Genomic DNA, 26792 nt, shown 5'->3' with positions numbered 1-26792 from the left:
AATTCTTCCCTGTGAGGGTGGTGAGGCCCTGGCACAAGGCTGCCCAGAGAGGCTGTGGCTGCTCCATCCCTGGAAGTGTCCAGGGCCAGGTTGGATGGGACTTGGAGCAACCTGGGCTAGTGGAAGGTGTCCCTGCCCATGGCAGGGGTAGGACTGGATGGTGTTTAAGGTCCCTTCCCACCCAAACCATTCTGGGATTCTATGATTATTGTGCACACTCAAGGGCTTTGTGGCAGCTGGAGCAGCTCCCACAGGAGCTGTGCTAATCCAGAGCCTGGTTGGGCTTGCAGGGATCAGGGACTTTCCCACCAGCTCAGGTTAGGTGCTGATAGAAGCTTCAAAGCCTAGATTTGCTGTTTATTGTGGACTCTACACTAGTGCTGCAAAGCAAGGTGAGATTTACCTTTGGAGCCCGGAGGCCCTGGAGATGTCAGTGGTTTATTCCCAATAGGTGCATGTTGGTCTCCCTCTCTCTGCTTCCTCCTGCTTGGACACTGCTGCTCCAGGATTCTGGTGCCCTTGGAGGTACCAAGCAGCTGGTCTCTTCCCTGGCAGGTGCTGTGCTGTGCCCCTTCCAACGTGGCTGTGGATAACCTGGTGGAAAGGCTGGCCGGCTCCAAGGCCCGGATCCTGCGGCTGGGACACCCCGCTCGCCTGCTGGAGCCCATCCAGCAGCATTCCCTGGATGCGGTCCTGGCCCGTGGGGACAACGCCCAGATAGTGGCAGACATCAGGAAGGACATCGACCAGGCCTGGGTACGTGTCCCTGCAGCTCAGCCCACAGGTATTGCCTGGCTGCAGCACCCGATCCACAGTCCTCCCTAAAATAAGGGACAGCTCTGCCGCTTCCTAGGTACCTGTGCTCCGGGTTATCCCAAAAATCAGCGACTAGAGGCAAGTCAGTGACTAGTCCTGACATCATCCAACCTGCATACCCTGCTTAAACCAGGTATTTGGGGGTTCAGGACACCACGAGGACCCAGGGATGCTCATTTTGGATCCTCCTGTACCCAGGCAGGGGGTTTGTTGGTGAGTCTGCCTTTGTGGCCAGTCAACAGGACAAAAGGACACTTCAGGGGCAAGAAAAATAATGGCAAAGCTCAGGGGACTAAACAGCAAGAACTGGGAATGGATCCAGAGTGGCCTGGATTAATCCCATTTACTCTGATTGGAAGAAAATTAGATATTAGGAAGAAAATCTTCCCTGTGGGGGAGGCGAGGCCCTGGCACAGGTTGCCCAGAGAAGCTGTGGCTGCCCCAGCCCTAGGAGTGTCCAAGGCCAGGTTGGGCAGGGCTTGGAGCAACCTGGGCTAGTGGAAGGTGTCCCTGCCCATGGCAGGGGGTGGAACTGGATGGGCTTTAAGGTCCCTTCCCACCCAAACCATTCTGGGATTCCGTGATCTTCATCTGCTGGAAGGCAGAACTCCTCCTGGCTGAATCCCTCACGGAAATGAGAGAATCACAGTCCCTGCTGCTGTGCCCTGCCCCTCACATCATGTGTCTGGCATGGTTCCTGCCCTCCTCTTCACCAGAGAAACATTCCCATCATTAATTCACTTCCTAATGAGCTGTCTGCCTGTCCTGACACTCCCTCCCACTCTCAGCCACCTCAAGTAGAAAGCTGAGCATATTTAAAAATGCATCTTTTAATTTCTTCTTTCTCAACCTAGTTTTCCTAAACTTAACTTACAAAGTAGCTCCATTCTTTGGGATGAGGTTTTGATAATAAGTTATTTTCCCTCCCCTTCCGGTGACAGCACTGTCCAGAAGCCATTTTTTACTTCCTAATTTATTTTCCAGTGATTAATTCTGGTGATTAATTTTGCTTTTCCTCTCCTTGGGAGACATTTGGAAAGCTGAGAGGTTTTTCACTGTTGATTCTCCATAGTAAAAGGGAAATTAGGGAGAAAGCAGAGCCTTCAGTGCTGAGGTCTCCATCTGCTTCCTCCCTAGGAAGAGGATCATGGGGATGGGAGGGAGGAACTGGCCACCAAGGCTTGTAGTCCAGCTTGTTTTGAGCTGCTCACAGTCAGGTCTGTCAGAGAACATGACCCTGACTCATTCCATCTCTCTGGGCTGCAGAAACCTCACCTCTGGGGTCCTGGCCTGTGTTTCCCTCCTCCTGCCTCAGTTTCTCCCCTGCCACATTCCCTACTTGTCCCTGTAATAATTTCTTCCTTTGTAATTCCACATTTTGACTCTTCTCACTCCTCCCCTTCCTCACAACCCCAAACCACAGGAAGGCCAGTAACAGAAATAAAACCCTGTGCTCTCTTTGGGCACTTCCTACCCCTTTGTGCCTCCTACCCTCAGCTGGCTTCAAGCTTCCCAGGATCTCAGCTCCTGGATGCTCTGCACCAGCAAAACTGCAGCCCCACAGTACCTGAACAAGAAAGGCAGCACAGGTCCAGGTCGAGGTCAAGGTCCAGGTCCAGAAGGATGAAGCAGGTAATCCAGGAAGGAAATGAGGCTCAGCCTGGCCTGGCCTTAAATACAGCTTCCAGACCAATGAGTGGGTGGGTGGGGGCCCAGATGAGACAGGTGGGGACAATTAGAGCCTCATGGCACCCATGGAGCCCTAATTAGGAATGGGTGAGATCCAGTCTGACCCATCTGCCAGACACCATCCTGTGCTCTGTTCCCTCTGGACTGTGCTCCCTGCTCCCTAAGCTGCTTCCAGAGCCCAAAATCAGGCAGATGTTTGGATCTGAGTGTCACAATCCATCATCAGAGAACAGTTGCTGTGGTTAATTTATTCACTGGACCTTTGCAGCAGAACAGACATTCCCCTTGGCCCTGCTGGCACTCTCATCTTGCCCCTCTAATATTCCTGGTTCCAGCAGGGAGGAAGTTGATGCTCATTTGTTCCTTCAGCTCAGTCCACCTGTCCCTCAGATCCAGCTAAGGAGGAGGTGCCTGTGTGGTCACAGATCTGCCTCTCTGTCATCTCCCACCTGGAATTTCTCAGCCCATTTTCACTCCACTTGACAGACACGTGGAGGTTTCAGAGTTTTAAATACCCACAAGTTCAACAGGCTGAGCAGAGGCTGCAGCATGAGCTGATCCACGTTAGACCCTGGAAAATCCATCCATCCAGAGCGTGACTGTAGGAACAATCAAGCCTTATTGGTTTGGCTCCACGTAAAAGCTTCTGTCTGCAACACTTCATCTTGATTATCAAGTCATTACCTCCAGGGAGATTATCCCAGTTTCCCTCTGGGATTGCTCAGGGTGCCTGCAGCGAGCCATAGCTGGGCTGAGGTTTCGTGGCTGCTGGTCTGGAAGTGCTGGTGCCCAGTGCTGGTGGTTTGATGTGTTAGATACATTTAATAGTGCTGCTAAAATAAGCCACGGGCCTGTCTAGATGCTGCTCTGACTCACTCAGAGCAGCTCAGAGTTGCTGGTTTGAAGGGGCAGAGTTGCTGCTGTGGCTTGGGGAGCCCTCCTGCTTCCAGGAGCCAGAGGGGCACTGCTTCCCAGAGCAGAAGGAGATAGGAAATCCCAGTTGCCCTCACCCAGCAGAGGCTCGAGACCCCTCTTCCCAAACATTCCCTCCTGCTCCGTGTCCAGATTTGGCAGGTCACAGGCTTGGCTGTTGGACGGACTGAGCTGACCAGGAACAGTTGGTTCCATCCCGATTTTTCTCTTTCCTAGGCAAAAACCAAAAGGGCCCAGGACAAGGGAGAGCGGAGCCATTTCCTGGGTGAGATAAAGACCCTGAGGAAGGAGCTGAAGGAGCGAGAAGAAGCTGCCATGGCCTCAGCCCTCAGCCACGCCAGCGTCGTCCTGGCCACCAACACAGGTGTGGGATCCCCTTGTCCAGGATTTTACCTCCCTTTGCCAGGACTCGAGCAAACCACGTGCCCTGCAAGGGCACCTGGGGGAGCTTATCCTGCCCCAAGCCCTTGGGAGCTCCCAAAGCCCTCCACAGGGGGATGCTCCCAGTTTTCACTCTGGCACAGGGGGTTGTTTGGCACAGAATAGGTGTCTGGAAGGGCCTTTGTTAGCTCTGAGTAGGAACTGAGAGTTCAGTGAGTAAACAAGAGCTGCTGGAGGTGTGCAATCTGCTATTGATTGCATAAATCACATGGAATTGCTTCCCTGCTTGGATTGTTTCCAGGAATCCAGCACGTGTTTCCAATGCCTGCTCTCAGTCTGCCTGTTGTTAGTTCTGTAATCACCCAAGTGATTATTCCTGAAGTGGGGAGACATAAGATAAACCTTAGTCCCTCTTGGCCTCACAAAAGTCCTTAAATATCTGTCTTTAAAAACAGAAATTATATATATTTATTTTATATAGTATATATATATTATATACTTCATTATATATAATATATAATAAATTACGATATATTTTATAATAATTATAATACATTTATATATTTATTTTATATAGTATATATATTATATACTTCATTATATAAAATATATAATGAATTACGATATATTTTATAATAATTATAATACATTTTTATATATTTATTTTATATAGTATATATATTATATACTTCATTATATATAATATATAATAAATTACAATATATTTTACAATAATTATAATATATTTTATAATAATTATAGTAATTATATGTATTATAATTATATTATGATTACATGTAATATTATATATTGTAATATTATAGTACATTATATGTTATATAATATATAGTATGTTTATATTTGTATATATATTATATTCTTATATATTAATTTTAATATAAATTTTGTATATTTATTTTAATTTATTAATTACTCATTAAAAAGAAAGGCAAAAAAGTGTAGTGTGACACAGGACTTAGGGAGCAGATCCAGGTATCCATCAGGCATCTGCATCTACAGATAGGAAGGTAATACCCCTTGCAGTCAAGGGGGATGTGAGTGGTTAAAGTTTAACACACATTAAAGGGCTTTTCTAGCTCAGATGTTTAATACTCCACTTATAATCTTCAGATTTAGTTGCTCAGGGATCATTTCCTGAAGGGAAACATCAATAATTTTAGGTCATAAAAAAGACCTCATGGGGCAAGTTTACTGGGGTGAAGGTTAATGGAAAGACAAGTCTTCCCTTTATTCCCTGGGAATTGGCCTCTCCCTTCTTTTAACCTTGCCTGGAAAACGGGGAGGTTTCCTTTTTTTCCGGCCAAACTGGTATTTTTGGGGATCAGCTGTGATTTTCTCCTGGGGCTGGAGCTTCCCAGCTGGGGGTCTGGAATTCTGCTTCAGGGAGAGGTGGTGGGCAAACCAAGGGGTTGGGTTTTGTTAAGCAGTGGTGGGATTTCTCTGGACCCGTGGGCTTGGTGGGAATTCTGCAGCCCAAGTGCTCTGCCGGTGGCTTCAGCCCAGAGAAAATCTAATCATGGCAGCACTCAGGGACATGAGTGGCCTTTAATTAATGGCAGTTCAGTAAACCCAAGACTGGGAGGGAAGAAAACCAGGCCGTGCTGGTACAGGCTGGTTTAGACAGGAGGAAACTTCCATTTCTTCCCCTTGCACCCTCAGCATGGCCAAAGGCAAAAGTCAGGTTATCTAAGTGTGCCCCTCTTACCAGAGTGGATTCATATAGGCTGGAAAACAGCTTTTAAAGGAAAACAGGGTGTCTTAGATGACAAACTGTAACATCTGAAGTGATGCAGAGGTGTAGAGGCGGCAGGATTTACGGTGGCAAAGCCAAATCCCCCCTCTCAGACGTGCTTTCAAAGGAGGAAAGCAGGAAGAATAGCACAGGAGCTTTGGAAAAAAAACCCACTTCTGTGAATAAAAATCTTCTCTCCTGGCATGCTGACTTCTTAACCCTGCTCTCCTCCTTTTGCTTCCTTTTTCCTTATGAACTGGGTGAGATTTTGATGCCCCTGACCATCCAGATTCTGATCAATGCATGGGCCAGTATCAGGTAGGTTTGGGTTAGAGCAGGTTGTGTGCCAGGGTTATTTGTTTGATGTTACAAATGGGCTTCTGATACTAAAAATTAGCCCTTGCTGTGGTGGCCTGGTTACTTCTCCCGTGCTTTCCCTTCTCCCAGTGCCATGAGGAAGGACAGAGTGGCACAGCCAGGGGGTCAGCAGGGCAGAGGAGTGGGGCTCAGCCCGTCTCTCCCTCCTGGCTGTCCCCACTTCTCAGACTGGTGGACCTGCGGTCCCTCACCCTTCCAGTGTTGGTGATGAGGAGTTTTGTTTGCACTGGGGGGCAGCAGGAAGGTGGGTGTTCACTGCTCTGCTCTGGGCATTCCAGGATCTCGTTCTCTTTGGCTGCTGTTTCCAAGAGACTTGGAAGCTCTGGGCCCAGATGCCGGGGGGGAAAAAAAAAAGGGGACAAACAGGAATTGGCAAAAACAATCCTGACGTACACATATCAATGTATACGTGCCTGGCATGGGCTGCAGAGCTGGATTTCTAAATCCCTGCAAAGAATATCATTGTACCTCCTGCTTCCATCAGGTGCCTCCTCCGACGGCCCGCTGAAGCTGCTGCCCGAAAACCACTTCGACCTGGTGGTGATTGATGAGTGTGCTCAGGCCCTGGAAGCCAGTTGCTGGATCCCTCTGCTGAAGGCTCCCAAGTGCATCCTGCCGGGGATCACAAGCAGCTGCCCCCCACCATCGTCTCCACAGGTACATTCCCGGCTCCTCCTGTTTTTTGCAGCCGAACGCTTCCGAATCCTCACCTGTGGAGATATTTCATAATGGGATTATTTGCTGGATCTCCCCCCCACACACAGCCCAGGAGCTGTCATGCTGCTAGAATTCCATCAGAGCTGCGTTACAGACGGTCACTGCTGGAAGTTTCATGTGGCTCCATCCCAGCAGGTTTCTCCTGGGAAGTGGTGCCTTTACCTGTAGCTTATCCCAGACACAGAACAGGGAGAGGCCCTATGTCTGCTGGGCAACTGCCCCGGGGCTTCCAGGGCTCTGAGTTAGCAGCCAGGGAGAGCAATCCCACAGGAAGCCTTTGGCTCTGCTCTGGGGTTGCTGGGAATTCTCAAAGGTGTGTGTGCCAGCACAGTCCCTGCAGACCAGGAGAAGCAGCACAGAGGCAGATCCCTTCCACCTCCTCCTGGAGGTAATTCCGGAGCTCTCCTGAAGGCCCCAAATCACCTGCCACCTCCTCTTTGGTTCAGGGAAAGGGATGAGCTATTTCCAGGGATGATTCATGCGGAGGACTCCAACCCTTCCTCCCACCTTCCCCTTCTCCATTGATGACAGCGGGCCTGGAGTGGGTGGGCTCCTATTTTGGGGTCTAAAGTGAGCCGGGCTGGATCCAGGCTGGCAGGAGGCTCGGCTGTTACTACAGCAGGGAAAGTCAGCCCTGCTCAGGCAGGAAGCTCCTGTCCAGCAGGAATGCCAGGGTACTCCAACTACCTTCCTGTTGCCTGCTTTTGCCTCCGTGGATCCAGCATTTATCACTTATTATCATCAGGTTTTTTCCTCCTTGACACTTAGGGAATGTTTGGTGGAGAGTCTGAAGGGTGCTCCTCTTGCTTTCTGACACATCTGGGGCTACCCCAGGATGCAGAGGGTATCCCACCACACACCTTGCAGTCCACTCACCTGCATCTTGTCCGTGCTAGTTGGTTTTCTTCTGAGAGCTCTTCCCAGCATGCAAATTCCAGCCTCCTCAGTGACAGCAGCTTCAGGCTCCATCTGGATTTTGGCCCTGTCCCAGTGGGCACCTCAATGCCAGGACACTTCCTGCAGTCTGACAGGAACATTTGTTTGCTGGTGTTCATTCAGCCTTCATTCCATCCTTTTCTGGCAGCCCATTAATTCATCTCCACATCGGGGCTCTGATTATAACTGTACTCCCTGCAGATATCAGCAGATATTTATCAAGCCTCTTGCTCTCACAACTCATTCTTAGACAAACACTGGAATGTTTTGCTGCTTGTTTGCTAATGGTCAGTCTGGGTGTCTGCACCATCCCAAATCCTGTCAAGACTGAATGGATCTGCTTTCACTTTGCCACTGAAGAGCAAGTGTCAGGCCTTGGGTTTCTCTGCCGGCTTCCACAGCTGGAATAGACATGCTCCCTTCCTCCTTATATTGCAAGGATTAAAAAAAAAAAAAATCCAGAATATCCAGGGAAAGGGGGGATTCTGCACAGCCTCACAGCTGCTTTAACCTGTCTGTGAAACCTCTTAAAGCTTTACCCGGATGGGAAAAACCCAGGGCGCAGAGCAAATACTTTCCACGTCCACAACAGCCTCAGCCTGGTTTTGCCATCCAGGAGCAATGGATGTGCTCCTGGATGCACATCCATTAATTAACCCTGTTAATGTGGAGTTCTCGAGGCAGGAAAACACAGTGACATCCTTCTCCAAGCTCTTCCATCCAAATTCGGTGTGTGCTGCAGAGATCAGTCACACCAGCATCTCCTGTCTCAGGGGTGAATAAGAAAAGGGCACACTGTGCAATCGTGTCTGTCCAACCTTTTCTCCCAGTTCTCTTTGTCTAAAGCATTGATACGTAAAAAAATGTCTGCTCAGGGCACTTAGGATTTGTTGGCGTAGAAATCAACTGCTGTGGGAATTAATTGAGGGTAAAATAATAGAATTATTAACAGGTGAAATATTCTCAAGCAGTTTAATTCCTCATTATTAATTCAGCATGTAACATCACATTAGAGCCCTGTGGTGGGAATGGAGCTGGAAGGGTATGGAAGAGCATTATTCCTGAGGCTTGCTGGGAGTTTATTGGCTGTTTCACCTGAGTGCAGGCAGCTCTCCCTGCTTAAATTCCCCCCTTGCCCAGGAGATTCAGGGTCTGTGGGAGGGATCAGGCGACATGACAGCACCTTCTCGTTCAGGAGCAAAGCTAATTCCTGGTACTGGAATGCATTTCCCAACCCCCCCATCCTGCTCTGTCTCTTCACCCAGCCCACCCCTGGCAATCTGCTGCCTCCCACGTCCTGCAGCTGTGTCCATTCAGAGGTTATTCCCCATTTTTTCCCCTATGATCCAGCAGGAAGGAGGGCTAATGGAACCCCGCTTCTTGGAAAGATCTGTCCTTATTTTCCCTTCTGCAGGTTTAATGACTCTGCAGTTCTCTGGTCGTATTTTCCTAGTACCTGTTGGGAGCGTGGCAGGACTGGCCAGTACCCACAACAATCCTCACTGTGGGGGCTGGAATTCCCACGGCAGGGATTGGATGTGTGCTGTGGCCCTTAGCCTTGATGGAAATCATTCTCCTGAGCTGTCCTCTATCATTATTTGTCATCTTTGTGCTGGTTCATTGTGTCTGGCAGCAGCCAGCACCCCCTCACTGTCAGGCACAGTATGAAAAATCTCTTCATGCTCACAAAATTCAGGCACAACGACTTCCATCCTTCTTCCTCAGACGGTGCCTCCGGCTGTGCTTCCAACAAACCCTCTCTGTCAGCGAAGGCAAGCAATTAGGCTCCCGAAAGGCTAATTTCATTAGGGTTAATTTGTGCCACAGGGCCTCTGCCAGAGGTGATGGGGTTTGGTGGGTGATGAAACAACGATCCCTGTGTTAGCCTGGGGAAGATGAAGACGCTGGAGCAGCAGGTGTCTGGGTGAAACATCAGCAAGGGCTGGCTGTGTGGACACCAAGCACTCCAAAATTTGGGGTTGAGCTCTGACCCTAACGCGCTGGGTGATGCCGACGCCGTGGCTGAGCTTGTAGTAATGCCAGCGTAGCCTTATACTGATGGATCACAGAATCCCAGAACCGTTTAGGGCTGGAAAGACCTCCGAGGTCTTTGAATCCAATCTGTGTACAGATTGTCACCCGGACTTGCCACATGTTGTGCTCCTCGAGCACCTCCAGGGATGGGGACTCCACAGCCAGCGCTGCACCCTCCTGGTACCTGTGGGTGAAACAGGTTGACAGTGCACCCCAGCGGGGCCAGTGAGGTCGCTGAGCAGGGTCTGGAGTAGGTGCTGCAGGTGCTCCAACAGCATTCCGACTTACCCATCGGCAGCATTCCGACTTACCCGCCGCACCGGCGGATGCCGTTCCCGCCGCGGTTGCCGTGTCTGTCGCCGGGTGCTGGTTGAGCTCAGCCCAGCATGGTCCTGCCCGTGCCCCGGGACCTCTCTAAGGTGGTTCTCCCCCGCAGGGCCGCGGCCCAGGCCTGTCCCTGAGCCTGATGGAGCGCTGGCACAGCACTACGGGGAGCGTGCGGTGCGGATGCTGACGGTGCAGTACCGCATGCACCGGCTCATCATGGACTGGGCCTCCTCGAGCTCTACGGCGGCCGGCTCAGCGCCACCCCCTCCGTGGCACAACACCTGCTCAGGTGGGTCGCTTGCTCCTGCCTGGCCCCTGAGCTGAGGTGTCCTCCTCATCCCGGTTTGCCCCTTCCCCGGGGGGTTTCCTGTTCCCGCTGTCCCCGCGGTGGCGTTTGCGTTTCGTCCTTTGGTGCGCTGAGGGAACGTTAATTGAGGGAGGTTTGTCCTTTTTCGCTGCCCGACCAGAGGTCAGGCAGAGTTCTTAGAATCATAGAATCAGCTGGGTTGGAAGGGGCCTCCCATCAAGTCCAACCCTTGATCCACTACCGCTGGCGGTTACTAGGCCATGGCACTAAGTGCACATCCAGTCTCTTTTTAAAAATCTCCGGGGACGGAGATCCACCACTTCCCTGGGCAGCCCATTCCAGTGTCTGATCACCCTCTCTGTAAAGGTTATCTTGTGTGTGTCCTCCTTTGGTATGGTAACGTGGAATCCCAGAATGGTTTGGGTGGGAAGGGACCTTAAACACCATCCAGTTTCCATGGGCCCACCTTCCACTAGCCCGGGTTGCTCCAAGCCTTGTCCAGTCTGGCCTGGAACACTCCCAGGGATGGGGCAGCCACAACCCCTCTGGCTATTGCCATAACATCAGCGTTGTTACCTGTCCCTTTCCCAAACCCTTGTGCAGGGACCTGCCGGCGTCTCCTCCACGGAAGAGACCACCACTGCCTTGCTGCTCATCGACACCGCTGGCTGTGGCCTGTTTGAGCTGGAAGAGGAGGATGAACAGTCCAAGGGCAATCCAGGTACCGTCGCTCGGAAAATGCCTTTGCCCAGAATGGACAGTCTGAGTTGCTCGCCCTCCACATCCCAGAGGTGTCCCCCTTGGGGAAGGTGGGGATCCAGGGAGCCTTGCTCAGCTTGAGGGATCATCCCCCTCCATAAATCCTCAGGCTCAAAGAACTCTGAGCTGGAGCAGAGTGGCCACGGGGCCGTGGTGACAGTGTCCGGCGTGGGGTGGCCAGCCCGTGTCCCCTTGCAGGGACATTCTTCCATGCTGAGGACTAGGACAGGGTGGAGGATCCCTGTGGTGGATGCTTTACACCATGGAAGGGCAAACAGCAGCAGACAGAGCACAAACCTGTGTTGGGAAGGCTGTGGCAGGGCTCGAATTCCCTCCCAGTCCTCTGCTCCTTCCATGAAATCCTGTCTGGCTCTTCTCCACGGATTTTCCTAAGACATCAGGTTCCTGGCTGCTTTTCACCTTGAAAAAAATAGGTTTCATTATGGAGCTTGAGCATAAAGTCAGGCTAGAAAATACAAGGACAGTTTTACCAGTTTAAATATCTTTTACCCCCTCGAACCCCACCAGCATTAAATGCCTCATTTTTCCATGCACCATTCCCAGGGCCCCACTGAACAGTGACAGGCTCTTGTCCCCTCACAGAGAGCCCAAAAACCTTGTCTGAGAGAACTCAGGGATTTGGAGCAGGGGATCAAAAGCACAGCTCCCCAGATTTGGAGGCAGCCTCTTGGCACAGCTCACTGCAGTCTTGATGTTTATTGCTGTGTTTTGCTGCAAAGCAGAAGTCCAGCCAGTGAACCAGGGAAATAATTCACATTTGATTTAACTTGTCCCTTTAGATCCCTCTGAACCAGGCACCAGTCTGTGGCAGCCTTTCCTGCTGTTTTGGCAGAGCTCTGAGGCTGGACCAGGGTGTCCTGAGCCGCTCCTGCTGTTTAGGGGCTGGAGCAGGGGTCTCCCTGAGCCTTCCAGCCGTTTAAGGGGAGGGAGCGAGGTCTCTCTGAGTTTTTTCCGCTGTTTTATGGAAGCTGGACACGTTTCTCTGGCCTCTGGCCCTGTCACGCTCTGTTCTGCCCAGGGGAGGTCCAGCTGGCCGGTAGCTGCACGTCCAGGCCTTGTGTGGACGCTGGTGTGAAGGCCAAGGACATTGCTGTGGTGGCTCCCTACAACCTCCAGGTGAGCTTGTCCCTCTCCTGGCATTCCCCCGCTCCCTGCACACGGAGCACCACAATGTCCCAGAGACTGGCAGAGCTGAATTAATCAGCATTTGGGCCACTCGCTCCACATTTGAGCAGCTCGAGGCCAATGGGGGGAGGAGATGTTAGTGAGATGCACCATTCCCACCCTCAGGAATCATCACCTGACCTCCAGGAGGTGCAAGCAGGTTTGGGAGGAAGGGATTTCCCCCAGATTGTGCCATTTTAACCCTTTCACCTCTGTCTTTCCTTTAAAAGCTGCCTGTGGCCTGTTTTCCAGGTGGACATGCTGCGAGAGCACCTTTGTCACAGCCACCCTGAGCTGGAAATCAAATCAGGTTGATGGTTTCCAAGGAAGAGAGAAGGAGCAGTGATCCTGTCCTTTGTCAGATCCAACAGGAAAGGTAGAGCTCGCTGCTGGAGCGTGGTTCCGTGGGAATGGGAAGGAAATGGGAAGGAAGTCGTGCAGCCAAGCACTGTGGCTTGATTGCAGTGCTCTAGGACTTGGCTCTGAATGGAATTACTGGCAAAACCCTTCCTCTTCAGCCTTTTTTGTTTAATTAATGAATATATTTGCTGTCAGGGTTGCAGAGGAGGCTCCCATGGTACAGCAGGTTCAAGGGGACCAAGACTGCTCAGTTTGGAGGTTTCCTGCTCTTGAGGCCTCGGAAATGATTGAATGAAGCAATAAGAATGATGATGATGATAATAATATTAATAATAATGGTCACATCCCATTAGCCCCACATTTGCTGGAGTTGGGGGGTAATTTCTTGGGTTTGGAGCCAATTCTGGGTCGGTTCCCTGCAGGAAGCAAACAGGAGCTGGCATCCCAAGTCAGGCACGGAAAATGCAGCTTTTGGGAGCAAAATCTAGAGCGGAAAATCAAGTTCTTTCCTATCAGCAGCTTCAGAGAAAGTTAATAGCTGGAAAAAAAGCTGCTGCCCTGGGGGCACGAGGCTCCTGTGGGGGAGTGGAAGGATTTTGTGGAGAGCTCCAGGACCCCTCTGTCCCGTGCAGGGATCACTGCCCTTTCCAAAGCCACAGGAGACACAGCCCTGCTGCCCTGCCTGTGCTGCTGAAGGTGAAATGCTGAGTGCTGATGGCAGGAAGGGGGGGAAAAAAAAAGGAGAGAAAGTATACATGGAAGGAGGAGGTACCTTTTTTTCCAAGCTAGAGGAAGAAAAGCAGCGTTGTGGGGAGAATGAGGTGGGGACAGCACTAAGAATAGTCCTTATCCAGGAGTGACTCACCCCGTGCTGGTGGGAGCTGGTGTCCCAGGAAGGTGGGAGTCCTCAGCCCCTTTCCCTGCACAGGAGCAGCCAGAGCTCAGAAGTGGGGCAGGAATTGCCTTCCTGGGGGCACAGGGAGGCTTTTCCTGCATGGGGTACAAGAGATGATATTGGTGCCCTCTGAGTGCCTTGGGAGAAATCCATAACCTCTTGCAGCTGCATTTCTCCACTCAGAGCAGGCCAGGGACCTTGACCTGTCCCTCTGCCACCATTCCTGATCCAGCAGGAAACCTTTTTCTTCTTTTCAAAGGAAATTCTTCCCTGTGAGGGTGGGGAGGCCCTGCCACAGGTTTCCCAGAGAAAGCTGTGGCTGCCCCATCCCTGGAAGTGTCCAAGGCCAGGTTGGACAGGTCTTGGAACAACCTGGGCCAGTGGAAGGTGTCCCTGCCCATGGCAGGGGGTGGGACTGGATGGTGTTTAATGTCCCTCCCAACCCAAACCATTCCAGGATTCTCTAATTCCCGGATCAAAGGAGTTGGACTTGCCCCTCTAGCCAGGCTAAACCACATCAGAGGAGCTGGGAATGGTTCTCTGAGCTGCAGAGCCCAGAGAGGGGCTCACCCTCACCCCATCCCTCAAAGGCAGCACAAATTGGGCTGCTGAGGCACGGCAGGAGCAGAGCCAGGCTGGGCACAGCTCCGGTGGAGGCATTAATCTCTTCCTGACTGGCCTCCTCTCTATTCCCTGGAGCTGGAAGCTCGGCAGCCGCCCACGCTCCCCTTCTCGCTGGCTGATCCTCCCTGAGTCATCCCAGCACTGCTGCTCTGTGAGCAGAGGAGAACCTCCCCAAGCTCCTAAATGGCTGTTCCTCTAGACCCTCCAAGGACGAGGCAGCTGTATAGGACAGGGGAAGGTTCTTTACCTGCAGTTCCTCCTCTGTCACAAGGTGAGCCTTTTCCACCGCTGCTCCATCGCTGCATCTGCTCCCAGATCCAACCTGGTCTCGTGTTGTGGCCAGCCAGGGAAATATTTCTCCTCTCCACGTGCCTTCCATCCTCTTCCCTATCCCAGGGTGCTCAGTGTGGAGCCCTGGCTCTGGCTGCAGGTGGCGAAACACAGGTAGAAAGAGGAATGGGACGGTATGAGGGGGGGGACCCCGTAAACGCCGACTCCCACCCTTCCGCCAAGCAACCCTTGGGTCACTGGGACCGGCCCCTCGCCTGGATCCCTCCCTCCCACGGCCCTTCGTGTCCTGTCCAGGTGAGGTGGTGTTCCTGGCGGAGGAGCGGCGGATCAACGTGGCGGTGACGCGGGCACGGCGCCACGTGGCCGTGGTGTGTGACAGCCACACCGTGGGCAGCCAGCCCTTCCTGCGCCGCCTCCTGGACCACTTCTCCCGGCACGGCCACGTCCGCTCCGCCTTCGAGTACCTGGATGACCTCGTGCCCCAAAACTACCTTCCGGGAAGGGCCGGGGAGAGCGGGCAGCAGGGCCCGAAAACCGCCCAAGGCATCCAGCCCCAAACCGCAGCCAGCGCCAGGCGGGAAGCAAAAAGCAGAGCCAGCAGCCGAGCTGGGAGCCAGAAACAGGGAGCACGTTCCCTCCCGGAACACCAGCAGAGCTGGGAAGAGAGGACTCGGGGGCAAAGGATGCTGGGGACAGGTTTAGGGCCATGCTGGTGGCGTTCCTGGCGAGCGGCGATGTGCAGCTGGATTTCCCGCCGTCCCTGAATTCCCACGACCAGGATGCTGGTTCACCTGCTGGCAGAGGAATACGGGCTGCAGCACCTGAGCTCCGGTGGAGGGCCGGGACAGGTACATCAGTGTCCGTAAGAGAGACCCTGTGGAGCCCCCCGAGCTGCCCCCCGAGCCCCCACGGCCCCTTCACAGCCTGAGCATACCCAGCGGGAGCACCCCTGTCCCCGCGGAGCCGGGGGGGAGGAGCGAGGGCTCGGGGAAAGTGGACCTGAAATCCCTGCACCTGGAGAGAGTCCAGAGGGAGAAAGCCAGACGGGAGGAGGCGGCCAGGAAGGTGCAGGAGCCCAGCACAGGCAGCAGGAAAAGGACAAAAGCGAAGCCAAAGGTAGTCAAAGGCTTTTCACAACCAGCACATTAATGGTCTTCCTTGAGCGAATCTTAATCCTGTGGGTTTGCTCCAGACCTTGGGATTTGCCTGTGTGCATGAGGCATGTGGCTCTTGGAAAGCTCCCCGTGCTTGTCAGAGGGGTGGGAACTGGCAGGAACGTGCATCAGTTGGCTACAGCATCTGGGAGAGGGGTTTGGGTACCTGAGGCACATTCCTTAAGTCAGAAGAAAAACACTGGGGACCCTTTCCCGGGAAGGAGGCTCAGGGGTTCCAGGGGAGACTCCCAAATGTAGAGAGAAGAGCTAAGGGGGGGCCCACACTGAAGGAAGCAGAGGGAGCCCAGGCTGTGGCTGTAGGTGGGTGGGTTTGTTGCCAGTCCCCATTCCAGGTGTCTGCTCACCTTTCCCAGGAAAGCCAGCGGTCGGGAGCGGAGCAGGAGAAGATTTCGACGCTCTGATCTCTGCTGCCATGGAGGCTGACAGGACCTGTGCTTCCCCCGCTGCAAAGCATCTGTCACAACCCTGGGCCAGCTCTGCCACCACTGCCACCGGTGCTACCTGCCTCAGCCACCACATCCCTGAGGTACAGCAGGGCGGGCTTAACCTGGGAATGTTCCCCGTGGAGCTCCCTGGGCAGGGTTTCCTTGCAGGGGGTTTCAGCAGGGCCCTCCCTGTCACACTCTGTGCTGAGCTGCAGGTACACAGGGCTGCCAGGTGCCACGCCTGGGCTCTCTGCTCACCTCTTCCCTAAAGCTTTCCTTCTTTTCCTCTCACTTTGCCCTTCTTTGCCGTTTTCTGGCATTTACAACCCTCAGGCCATCGAGGCAGGGAGGAGAAATGGAGAGGCACAGCTTAAGGCAGTGACTCAGGGGAGCCTGGACTCGATTCCCAGCCCTTTGCAGATTCCATCTGCACCCCAGGGGTGATTTCCAGCCCTTTCCAGATTCCCTCTGCATCCTGGGGACAGGTCCCCAGCACGGAGAAGTGCTGCCTGGTCAGCAATTCAGAATTCCCTGTGCCCCTGACCCTCCTCCCACAGCTCCCAGGCGCAGTTCCGTGCCCTGTGGAGCCTCCCGGAGCTCAGCAGCCCTATAAATCCTTGGCACAGCTTTTCCCCCTGTCAGGAGCTATCTGTTTCCATGGCAAAGAATAGCTGTATTTATGGTCACTCACCATCCGGGGGGATGTGAATTTATATCCTGCAGAATCGCCTCGCCCTGCTGAATTGTAACGAGCCTCCAACGAGGAACAGTTGTAGGGATTCAAATCCCTGCTGGACAGTTTCCCTTGCTTTTTAAAGCCCATCCCTTTTCCCAGATGTTATCAGGCTTCGATGTGGAATAGCCCCAGGGCTTTTGCCACGGCTCTCTGGGACCCCAGTTGGTGGAAACATAAATGACTTCGGGATGGACCAGGAGAAGGGGTCAGATTTTAGGATCTCACCCGTGGGAGATGATTCTGGTGTTGGATTTGGCTCCACACCCCTCGGACACGGCCAGGGCTGGAGCACAGGCTGGGCTGGGAGAGCTTTGCCTGCACAGAACGAGCTTTATGAAGGTTTTTTTAATTCCACTGCAGGAGACAGATCAAATTACATGAGAGGAGCAGATCCGTGGCTAAAAAGGTCTCTTATTCCCCAAATTACTTTTCCCAGTTCACTGGAAAGGAAGTGGAAGGAGCCACTTGAAACATCCCAAAGGATGATTTACTTGCCTGGGCAGAGTCCAGTAGTAGAAAAAGCACCTTTATATTTTGTGAGAGGAGCTATAAATGATGGTTTAACAAAATATATAATAATACATAAGTATTATATTAAGCATCAATTTATTATTAAGAATAAATAATGATAATGAATAGCAAACAAAAATAAAAATTAATACATAATAATATAAGCAGAAGGAGCCACTTGAATCATCTCAAAGGATGATTTGCCAGCTGTGCAGTCCAGGAGAAGAAGAATCCCCTTTATATTTTGTTCTGAAGCATAAATGAGGGTTTAATAAATACATAATAATAAGAAATCATTTATTAATAATAATAAAGGTGGATTATAATTAACAATAAATAATTATTATAACATCTGATAAATCTATAAATTCATATAATTTAAAAATAACAATAAAATATAAATATTAATAGAATGAAAATTAAATTAAAGGCTAAAATAAACAAATCTATGTGTATATATAGTATTATATATAATATATAATGATATATAATACATAATGTAATAATAATAGATAATAATAAATATAGATAATAAATAATAATTAAAATAAATAACAATGTAAATTATGGTTACTAATGATAGGAGGTGGTTTTAGGAGGATGCGAAGGTGGAAGAGGAATTCCACGCTCTGGGAACGAAACCCCCTGGTTCCCGGGTGGGTGATCCCTGCCCTGCTTCCCAGCTGGTGTCCGTTCTCCCCCTGCAGGTCCACGGCTGTGGGGACAAGGCCAAGGCCCAGGCGCGGCAGCGGATCAGCAGGGAGGGGGTCCTGTATCCCGGGAGTGGCTCCAAGGACAAATCCCTGGACCCAGCCAAGCGAGCCCACCTCCAGCGGCGCCTGGACAAGAAGCTCAGCGAGCTGACGAGCCAGAGGAAGGGCAGAAAGAAAGACAAGGAGAAATGAGGGACCTGAATCCCGCTTTTTTAACCTCAGAGCCGCCGCTCAGCCCTCCCGGGCCGGAGCTGCTGAGCCCTGGGGGGAGTGGGGGGCTCGATTCTGGGGGGGACACAGCCTGGAGCCAGGGGCTGGGGAGGGATCTGGGCAGGGAGAGCTGCTGTACTGTCCTGGTTATCCGTATGGACACGGTGATGGATGTTCCCAGAGACCGGAGCTCACGGTTACAACAGGCATTAAACACCCAAAGCAATGAGCTGTCACTGTCACGTCAATCCCTGAGGCAGCAAAAGATGGATGTCTGGGAGCAGGAACGTGGGAGGCACCAGAAACCCCGGGTGACCCTCTGCTCCGGGAAGGGTGACTAAGGAAATGGATGCCAGCCCAGCAATCCTCCGGCACTGCTCGGAGTGACCCAGCGTGTCCACACCGCAGCCAGCACAGCCCAAACCCCTCGGGGCTGCCCCATCCCCTCACACCCAGGAGCAGGGCTTGGCAAGGGGCTCAGCCCCGCTCTGGGATTGCATTGGGATGGGCATGGGGAGCTCCTGGGACACCAAGATCCACTGGGAACCCCACAGCAGTGAAGGCAGTGCAGCCCTCCTAGGCAGGAGGGAGCCTTGTGTCCCTCCCAGACCTTTTCCCAATCCTGTACCCCCAAACTAATCCATCTCTCACGTTGCTTCCTGCCAGTTGATCCCCATTTCCAAAGCCTCTCTCCATCCCCACACAGACCCTGCCCTATCCCCTCTCCTTGCTGACTCCAGTCCCACTCACAGGGTCCATCCATCCCCCCCCCAAAAAATAGCTCCAGCAGCATTTTTTTGCCCTCAGGATGAAGGAAAAGGTGCTGAGGTGCCTTGAAAGAGGAATGTCCAGAGAGGGGCACAATAAACAGCCGCAAACCACATGTGCCCCATCATTTTGGGGCTCAACATCACCGATGTTGCCCGGGGTGATTCCAGAACCTGTGGAAGTCACCTCATCCCGAGCAAGGCTCAGCACTTGGCAGAAGCTGCAGGACAGCCGAGGATTTCTGTGTCTGTCCCTTCCCAAATGCTGGCTGCGGTAGCTAATAAGAAAATTTTCCCCCAAACCTCGGGCCCTGTGAGTACTGGCTGTGAACAACTTCCCAAAAAAGCCTTCCTCAATCCTTCAGAAAAGCTCATCCTTCCAGCCCCTCCATCCTTGGCTTGTGCCTCGGTGCCTGGGGCCGGCCGTGCGTCAGCCACGGAGCGATGGCACCGACTCACCTGGCAGCAGATGGGACAGGGGGGCTCCTGGAGGGGGAAGGTGGGGAGGAGGAGGAGTTGTAGCATGGGAAAGGGAAATCTGGGCATCAGTGAGCGGAGACGGGCACGTACGGGAAAGGAGCCGGAGCAGAGGGGCGTGATGGAACAGGGACATCACAGCCGTGTCCCAAAGCAAAGGTCAGGCAGGGCAGACGAGAAGGGAAAAGTGTCACCAGCTCACGGGATAACTCACCTCGGAGTCACCTTTAAGCAGGGGGAAAACGGCTAAATGGCTCATTCCCTCCTTTTCCCCCAGGCAGCCACATCCCAGTGTGTGCTCGCCCCGCGGCGCTGCTTTCCTGGCACGCGGCCCCCAGCTTTCCCAGCCTGGCTCCCCACCAGCTTCCTGCAGGCAGGGAAAAGCCGAGGCTCCAGGCAAGGGGGGATGCAGCCCCAGGGCATCCCCTGCCACGAGGGGCTCCAGCAGAGCCCTCTGCCTGTCACCCTCGAACCCAAGAGCTTGGAAACCAAGTCCAGCCCCCTCCTTGCAGCCAGCGGAGACGGGCAGGGATTTACTGCGTGGGAAAACAGATGGAAGGAGAAGCCATATGTAATAACAATTGCTTTTTCTGCTCTTATTGCTCCCTTTCTCCGTTTTCACTGGAAACGTTCCGTCCCCAGCACGACACACCGAAATCCCTCTTAAAAATCCCCCCAGGATGGCCGCCCGCACTGAGAGGAGCCACACTGTGCTGGCATTTATCACCCCCCTCAAAAAAACCCACATTCCAAAGGAATCCCCCCTCTCCCCTGCAGCCTTAGGGTCCGTGTCTGAGGATTTTGAGGCCGCTGGGATGCTCAGCCCAGCCGTCTGGGGAGGTTCTGGCTGGTTTTGGTCCGTCTGGGCTCCTTGCCAGCGGGTCTGTCCATCAGTCCCCACGCGTGGAGGAACCAGGAGGGCAGAGACGAAGCCACAGAGTCGCTCCATCCATCCTCGGGGTGTTTTAGGCAGGAGCTGCCCCTGTGAGGCGCCGGCAGCTCGGCCTCTGGGGTGTCACAGAGTCCTGCTCGGCCCCTGCCCGGTGGCTCTGGGCCCCACAGTGCCCGGCAGAGCCGGTGTTGGGGTGCAGCCCCCCCCAGGAGCCCCCCTAATTCCTGCGGAGTGGGTGCCACATGGACACAGGCTTCCTCAGCGTGGCCAGCATCTGGTTCCAGTGTGTGGTGCCCATCCCGCTGGCAGTGGGGCCGATGAGCACGTGGCCCGTGTTGTCACCCCGTCCGTCCTCGCCGCTCTCGGCCACCGTCACGCGCAGGGACAGCTCCTGGGGGGCACGACAGGGCTGTCACCACACACCGGCCCCCAACCCGGACATGTATCCCTGTGCTCTTCCCGAGTGCACACACACACACACACACACAGTGCCAGACCATCTGTACTCCATCCACCCCATAAATTCACCCCCAAAACAGCTGTACCCCACATACGGCCCTCTGTGCCCCCACCCTGTTCAAAGCCACTCCCTGCACTTGAAACCTCCCCCAAATCCCCCCATACCGCTATATATACACACCCTCTCATACCCCCATACTTACACATCCTCCTATTTTTCCCACATCCCCTAAACCCAGATATGCCCCTGTCCACATACACAACCACCCCCCCATACATATGCACACCTTATATACCAGCCCACACGTCTATATCCCCCCACAAGAGTCCCCCACACACATCCCCCCCCTCCAACCATTTCCACACATCTACATCCCCTCCAAACAGCCCCCCCCACCAATCCCCTAAAAGTCACCCACACCCACATCCCCCCAAAAAGCCCCTCCCCATGTCTGCTCCACGCCCTGCCCCACTCATACCCCCCCAAACCATCCCTGCACACTCCTGGCCCCCACAGCTCCCAGGATCCCCCCAGAACCCCTCGTCCTCCTGGAACTCCCCGCTGGAGGATCTGGGGAGCTCGAGGAGCGACGGGATGTGCCCCAAGCTGGGCCAGACCTGGAGCACGATGGCCGGCACGGAGAAGATCATGGCCTCGTTGAACACGGGGTTGGTGTCCCCCCTCTTCACCGCCGTCTTCTTCTTGCTGATCTTCCTCCCGTCCTGCAGCAGGTACACCTTGACGAAGGGATCTGCTCGAGAGGTGGGGGAGAGACCCCAAGATCAGTCACATGTGCCCCCAGGGACACAGAGAAAGGCGGGAGGGGACCCTCTCTAGTGGCCCTTCCTCAGCGGGAGCCGGTCCAGTAAAGATCTGTGTGGTCAGTGGCACAAACCAGGGCAAACCTCAGCCCACCACGGGCTCCCCGTGCCCACCCGGCCCCCCCCCAGCCCGCTCACCTGCGGTCACCTTGCCGTTGGTCCACACGAGGTTCTTGGCCTTGACCACCACCACGGTGAGCCGCTCGGCCGTGGGCAGGTAGCTCAGGGAGAGCAGGATCTCCCCCACCGTGTCCACGGGCTGCGGGACACAACGCCCCGTCACCCACCGACCCCTGGGACAACCCCCCCACCCCGAGACCCAGGTGGGAGACAGGACACCCCCCCCCGGCCCCGCTCACCTTGCTCATGTCCTGCAGGTAGAGCCAGGCGTTGAAGGGGCGCGTGGCCAGGTCCAGGTCGGAGAGCTTGAGCTTGGCCACGCCGGTGCTGACGCTCCTCTCGTCCTCGTCGATGCCGAAGACGGAGAAGCGCAGGCTGTTCTCCTCCAGCGCCGCCGGATCCAGCGGGATGGAGAAGCGCTCGTCGAAGGCCACGGAGTAGGCGCTCCTCTGGATCTGCCACGGGGAAGGAGGGATTGCCCTGGCACCCCTCGGGTTTAGGGGCCACGTCCAAGACCCACCTTGTTTCTCCTCACGGGAGCTGCGAGGAGCGCGTGGCCTCGGGGGGCGAGGGCATCCCCGAGAACAAGTCAGGGAGGGCATCCCCAGCCTGAGGGAGCTGGGGGGTCCCAGCCTCCACGTGGATGAGTTATTTCCCACCCCACCTTACAGCCACTCAGCGACTGGGGCAAAAATCAGGGCTATGACCTGCCCCTAGAGCCTTTTTTAATTAAAAAAAAATCGAGGTTGGTCTGGTGCTCTCAATCCATCCCGGCGCCCTGAGAGCTTGGATGTGCATCTGGCTTGGCCACATCAAGCTCCAGGGTTTTGCTGAGGGGGTGTAATCCCCAGCCCCACTCCGAGACGGAGCTGAACCAATCCCTGGATGTGCCCAATGGGAATGGTGCTGTTTGGCTGACACTGTCCCCGTGTCACATCATTCCCTGGGAGCAGAGGCAGCAGCAGCTCCCAGGGCCCATCCTGAAGGTGTTGATCCCAAAGCTGTCTTTTCAAACCCCTCCATAAGCACCACCAAAAGCTCTGACTGGGCCTTCATCTGTGGCCTGGGGGGCAGCCGAGGACAGAGTGCTGGTGAATTATAAATAATGATGCTAAATAATAAATACCTCCAGAGCAAAAATGAAGAGCCTGAGATCTGGATGGAAAAACGGTCTAAAAGGGCACTGTGGAGGGCATTTTGGAGGCAGCAGAGGGTTTGTGTGGATGGAGCAACACCTCATCCCCCACAGAGGGGTTTCTTGGTGGGATGAAGATTCCAAATAAATATCCCGATTAAATCAAACTGGCTGACCCTGAGCTCTCCAAAAAGCAGCTGCTGAAGGAAAACTGAGGCTCCTGCTTTCTGAGACCAGTTTTTGGGGTGCTTAAAAGGAGAAGTTTTGCCCCAAATCCACCCCTGGTGGTGGACCCGACATTGCAGCCACATGGATCTTTCTGCATGGAGAGGGAAAAGCTGTGGGAAGGAGAGGGATTGCAGGGCCTCTGGGGACTCAGGGGGGCTGTGGGGACTCAGGGGGCTGTGGGACCATGGCAAGACACCAAGAGCACCTGCCCAAACTGCCACTGCCCCCCAAGTTCCACCCCAGGTCACTTCTTCCACCTCCCACAGCATCCCCGGCACTTGGAGCAGGGCAATTCAAGCAGGAAAACCTGCCACCAGCCATGCTTGGAGATGACAAAGTCAGCCCAGATCCCAGCCAAAGGGGAGACACCTCTGTCTCTGCCAAGCCTCTGATGTGCAAACCCACCTGGGACACCCCCCAAAATCCTGTGCCAACTGCATCCAGTCCCGACGCACTGGGAGCTTCCTGCCCCCAAACCCCTGTCACTGCCCTGGGAAGCTGAGATCCCCAAAATCCCATGCCAACCATATCCAGCCCTGGCATGCCTGAAGTCTCCTAATCCCAACCCCCAAACTTCCCACTGCCCCGGGAAGCTGAGACCGCCAAAATCCCGTGCCGACCGCACTCGGTCCTGATGTGTCCGGAGCTCCCTGCTCCCAAACAAACCCCCACCGCTGCCCTGGGGAGTGTGCCCAAGGGATGCTGCCAGCCAAAATCCCACGTCGGGGTTCCGCGGGGGACCTGGGGGCACTCACCCGGGAGATGCCGACGATCTGCTCGGCCGGGAGGAGGCTGATCCGCATGAAGCAGGACTCGAACCGCGCGTCCTCCTTCTCCAGCAGGTCCTTGCCCTGCAGCAGCGTCACGTGCAGGGCGGCCGCCTTCCCGTCGTACTCCATGGACACCTCCACCTGCCCCACCGTGAAATCCTGCCCGAAGTTGTTCCCGATGGACGAGATGGAGTTGAGGGAGTCGGCCGAGATGGATTTCTTCAGGGGGCCGTAGTGGGCCAGGCCCAGGTCTCTGCCCATCAGCTCCAGGCTGCCCAGCTCCTGGATGCTCTCCAAGGTGTCCTCTGCCCTCAGGCTGCTCCTGCGGCTGGCAGCGCTCTGACCCGGCGTCCGCTGCGAGCCCGGGGCCAGCCCTCGCTGCCAGGGAAAGGAAACCAGGCGATGCCATCCCGTCCCTCCAGCTGGGCTTCTCCGGCGCCTCTTTGGATGCCTCCCGGCCCCTGCCTGGCCCCAAGCTGCTGCGGCAGCGAGCCCGGTGCCTCCCGCAGCTCCCAGCTCCACCGATCCCCCCAAACGCTCCACCAGCACCGGGTCGCCGCCCGTGGCCGTTCCCGCTGGGAGCCAGGAGATATTTTCACCCTTCCAGCATCCCACATGTTGCAAAGGGAAGGAGACCAACCCGACTTTCCCCCTTTTACCTTGTGCCTGACGTCCGGATACGCGGCTCCGTACTTCTGCTCCAGGTACCGGTAGTCATAGTTCGGGAAGGGGGAAGGGGCCGGGTAGCTGCCGGAGCGCCAGAGCTTCCAGAGGTTGATGGCTGCGATCCCCAGCAGTGCCAAGGCGCCGGCGGCATAGAGCCCGATCTCCCAGCGCGGCGGGCTGGAGGCCACTGGAGGGGACAAGGGGCTCCGTGAGCTCGTCACGACCCCCGGGCTGAGCCTTCAGCCCCAGCCGCCTCCATGCCAGGAACTCGGCTCCGAGCCCCGAGGACGGGATGGGCCAAGGGGGGGATAAACCACAGCTCCCACCCGGGGCAGGCAGCGGCTTTGCCAGCCAAAAAAAATTACAGTCCCGGCTTGGCTTTCTCGGGAGGTGACGTGCTCCTGCTTCCCAGCCCCGCTTCCCAGCGAGTGGCTGCATCACTCCCGGGGTGCCGGGGGTCCCTTCGCCAGCCGCGGCTCCGTCCCACCGACAGATGTGCCCCGTGCGCATCTGCATCGCCCTCGCTGCTGCCTGGGTCCCCACGGGCTGGGGATGCCAGGAAAATCCAGAAATAGGGAAAAAACCAAACCCAAAAGCTGCTGGAAACGGGGGCAGAGCCCCCCGGGTGCTGCTGGAACGAGCGGGGAGGGAGCGCCGGGCTCGGCAGCGATGCTCCAGCGAGCGGTTCCTGCTGCATTGCACCAGCCTCCATCACTCCCGCGCGGAACCGACACCGACCGCTCCGGGGAGCACAAAAACAGCGGGAAAAGAAAGGATTTCTCGTCCCAGAGCGCTGCCGGGGAGCCCTCCGGCTTCACGGCGCGGCGCTCCCTCCTTCGGAGCCGGAAAAATCCCGAAGGCAGGCTGAACTCCCACATCGCATCCGAGCACAGGCACAACCTGCTGCTCCCCCCAGCCCTCCTCCGGCAGGAACAGAGAAAGGATGAGCAGAAGGAACTGACTATCTGCATCCGAAGCACCTAATCCGGGTCCCGGGAGCAGTCCAGAGGGATCTCGGGGGGTAAACCTCGGGGTAGGAGCCAGGCCCTGCTTCCTCCACCTCTCCTCAAACCCCATAAGGACTCTGATTTATCCCTGCATCCCGGTTAAGGATGCTGGGGGAAGAAGTCAGAGGTTTCCCGTGCCAGAGTTCCCAGGCTCCTGCTATGACAGAGGGGCAAAACCGGGAATAAAAATAAAACTGGTAGAATAATCCTTTACTGGCGCCTGCTTCTGAATAACTCCAGGTACAAAAATCCCAGCTGAACTGCAACCTGCTTCCTCCTCATTCCTGCCCCTTTCTGAGGGCTGAGCACTAAAACTTGGGGGCTTTAAGGGTTTTACCCTTGTTTTAGGAAACTAAACCCCATATCTGGGAGGCTTTAAGGGTTTTACCCACGTTTTAGTAAACAAAATCCCACAGGCATGTGGAGCAGAGGGTTCTCCTGGCGGGAAGAAGCAAGGACCAGCCACCCCCCCCCAAAAAAGACCTCGGTGTGAGCCCGGCCAGCTCTGCCCCAAACCCTCCCCGGGCTCTCTCGGGAGGACTCACCGCTGAAGCGGGATCTGCTGACGTGCCCGGTGTCCATGGCAAACGCTCCCCGCGAGCGGGACAGCCTGGAATGCGCGAGACACGGCGTCAGGATGAAGGCAAATCGTTCAAAAATCGAACGAACGCCTTGTGATTTTCCTGCAGTGAGTGTTCCATCACCGCTCCCCCTCCGCTGCTCCCGGCCTTGGCTCCTCTTCCAGGCGCTGAGCGAACGCGCCGAAGCCTCTCAGCCTGGAGGAGGGATGGAAATCTCGCTTGGGAAGAGGCAGAGCCGCTCGATTTACCTCGGGAGTGTTTAATGGGTGACATTCCCAACCGGAATGTCCTCCCTCCCGCAGCCCTTAAAGCCCTTTGCTGCTTTTCCAGCTTAAATCTTCCTTCTCCTCCTGCAGTTTGCCAGACCCTCCCGAGGCTCTGCCCCAGCCCCAGGTGAGGGGGGCAGTCCCACTCCCCAATTTGGGGTTGCTGCAGGTGATGCCATTCCCCAGGAATCAGCTCCTGCAGTGGGAAAGCTCCGCCACCTTCCCCCCGTGAAGGGGTTTTCCCAGTCGAGTCCCTAATGTAAGGAAGCTGCTCCTCCAGGCAGATCCCAGTGAAGGCACCCCGGATGCCGAAGGGGATTTATCCAGGACAGCTATTTCCTGCTATACAGAGGGGGTTTGGGATCCCCCAAAACACTCAGCAAGCAAATCTAACAGGAACTGAGCCAGAATGCTCCCTGGCATCCGAGCCAGGAGATCACAGCCCATG

General features: G+C 54.8%; 2 protein-coding genes across 2 annotated transcripts in view; one reads left to right on the top strand and one right to left on the bottom strand.

The window, feature by feature from the left end:
- Positions 1 to 18383, top strand: part of IGHMBP2 (immunoglobulin mu DNA binding protein 2) — a 26840-nt gene extending 8457 nt beyond the window's left edge. The window contains 20 exon segments of the mRNA XM_032691718.1: positions 556 to 756; positions 3655 to 3802; positions 6435 to 6560; positions 6563 to 6602; positions 9425 to 9444; positions 10087 to 10110; positions 10113 to 10193; positions 10196 to 10257; positions 10875 to 10992; positions 12070 to 12167; positions 12468 to 12591; positions 14680 to 15026; positions 15029 to 15160; positions 15162 to 15218; positions 15220 to 15475; positions 15478 to 15501; positions 15914 to 15991; positions 15994 to 16061; positions 16063 to 16086; positions 17939 to 18383. Coding sequence (XP_032547609.1) covers positions 556 to 756; positions 3655 to 3802; positions 6435 to 6560; positions 6563 to 6602; positions 9425 to 9444; positions 10087 to 10110; positions 10113 to 10193; positions 10196 to 10257; positions 10875 to 10992; positions 12070 to 12167; positions 12468 to 12591; positions 14680 to 15026; positions 15029 to 15160; positions 15162 to 15218; positions 15220 to 15475; positions 15478 to 15501; positions 15914 to 15991; positions 15994 to 16061; positions 16063 to 16086; positions 17939 to 18136 — 2226 coding nt within the window. The 3' untranslated portion in view covers positions 18137 to 18383.
- On the bottom strand, positions 17316 to 26792 carry SYT12 (synaptotagmin 12). Its single transcript, XM_032690963.1, has 7 exons — positions 26043 to 26792; positions 24484 to 24677; positions 23810 to 24202; positions 21931 to 22146; positions 21710 to 21830; positions 21368 to 21501; positions 17316 to 20681 (listed from the first exon to the last, which is right to left on the bottom strand). The coding sequence occupies exons 1-7, from the start codon at positions 26077 to 26079 to the stop codon at positions 20508 to 20510; spliced, it is 1269 nt and encodes a 422-aa protein (XP_032546854.1). The 5' UTR covers positions 26080 to 26792; the 3' UTR covers positions 17316 to 20507.

Source organism: Chiroxiphia lanceolata, chromosome 6 (genome assembly GCF_009829145.1).
Source record: "Chiroxiphia lanceolata isolate bChiLan1 chromosome 6, bChiLan1.pri, whole genome shotgun sequence".
NCBI classification, from domain to species: Eukaryota; Metazoa; Chordata; class Aves; order Passeriformes; family Pipridae; genus Chiroxiphia; species Chiroxiphia lanceolata.
Note: the sequence above shows the minus strand (reverse complement) of the source record. Positions and strands in the feature narration are given on the sequence as shown.

Excerpts from the sequence above, each read along its gene's own strand:
- SYT12 (XM_032690963.1), bottom strand. The coding sequence starts at position 26,079 with ATGGACACCGGGCACGTCAGCAGATCCCGCTTCAGCG. Across the intron at positions 24,203-24,483 it reads ATCCGGACGTCAGGCACAAG|CGAGGGCTGGCCCCGGGCTC; the intron begins GTAAAAGGGGGA and ends TTTCCCTGGCAG. Across the intron at positions 22,147-23,809 it reads AGATCGTCGGCATCTCCCGG|ATCCAGAGGAGCGCCTACTC; the intron begins GTGAGTGCCCCC and ends TCCCCGTGGCAG.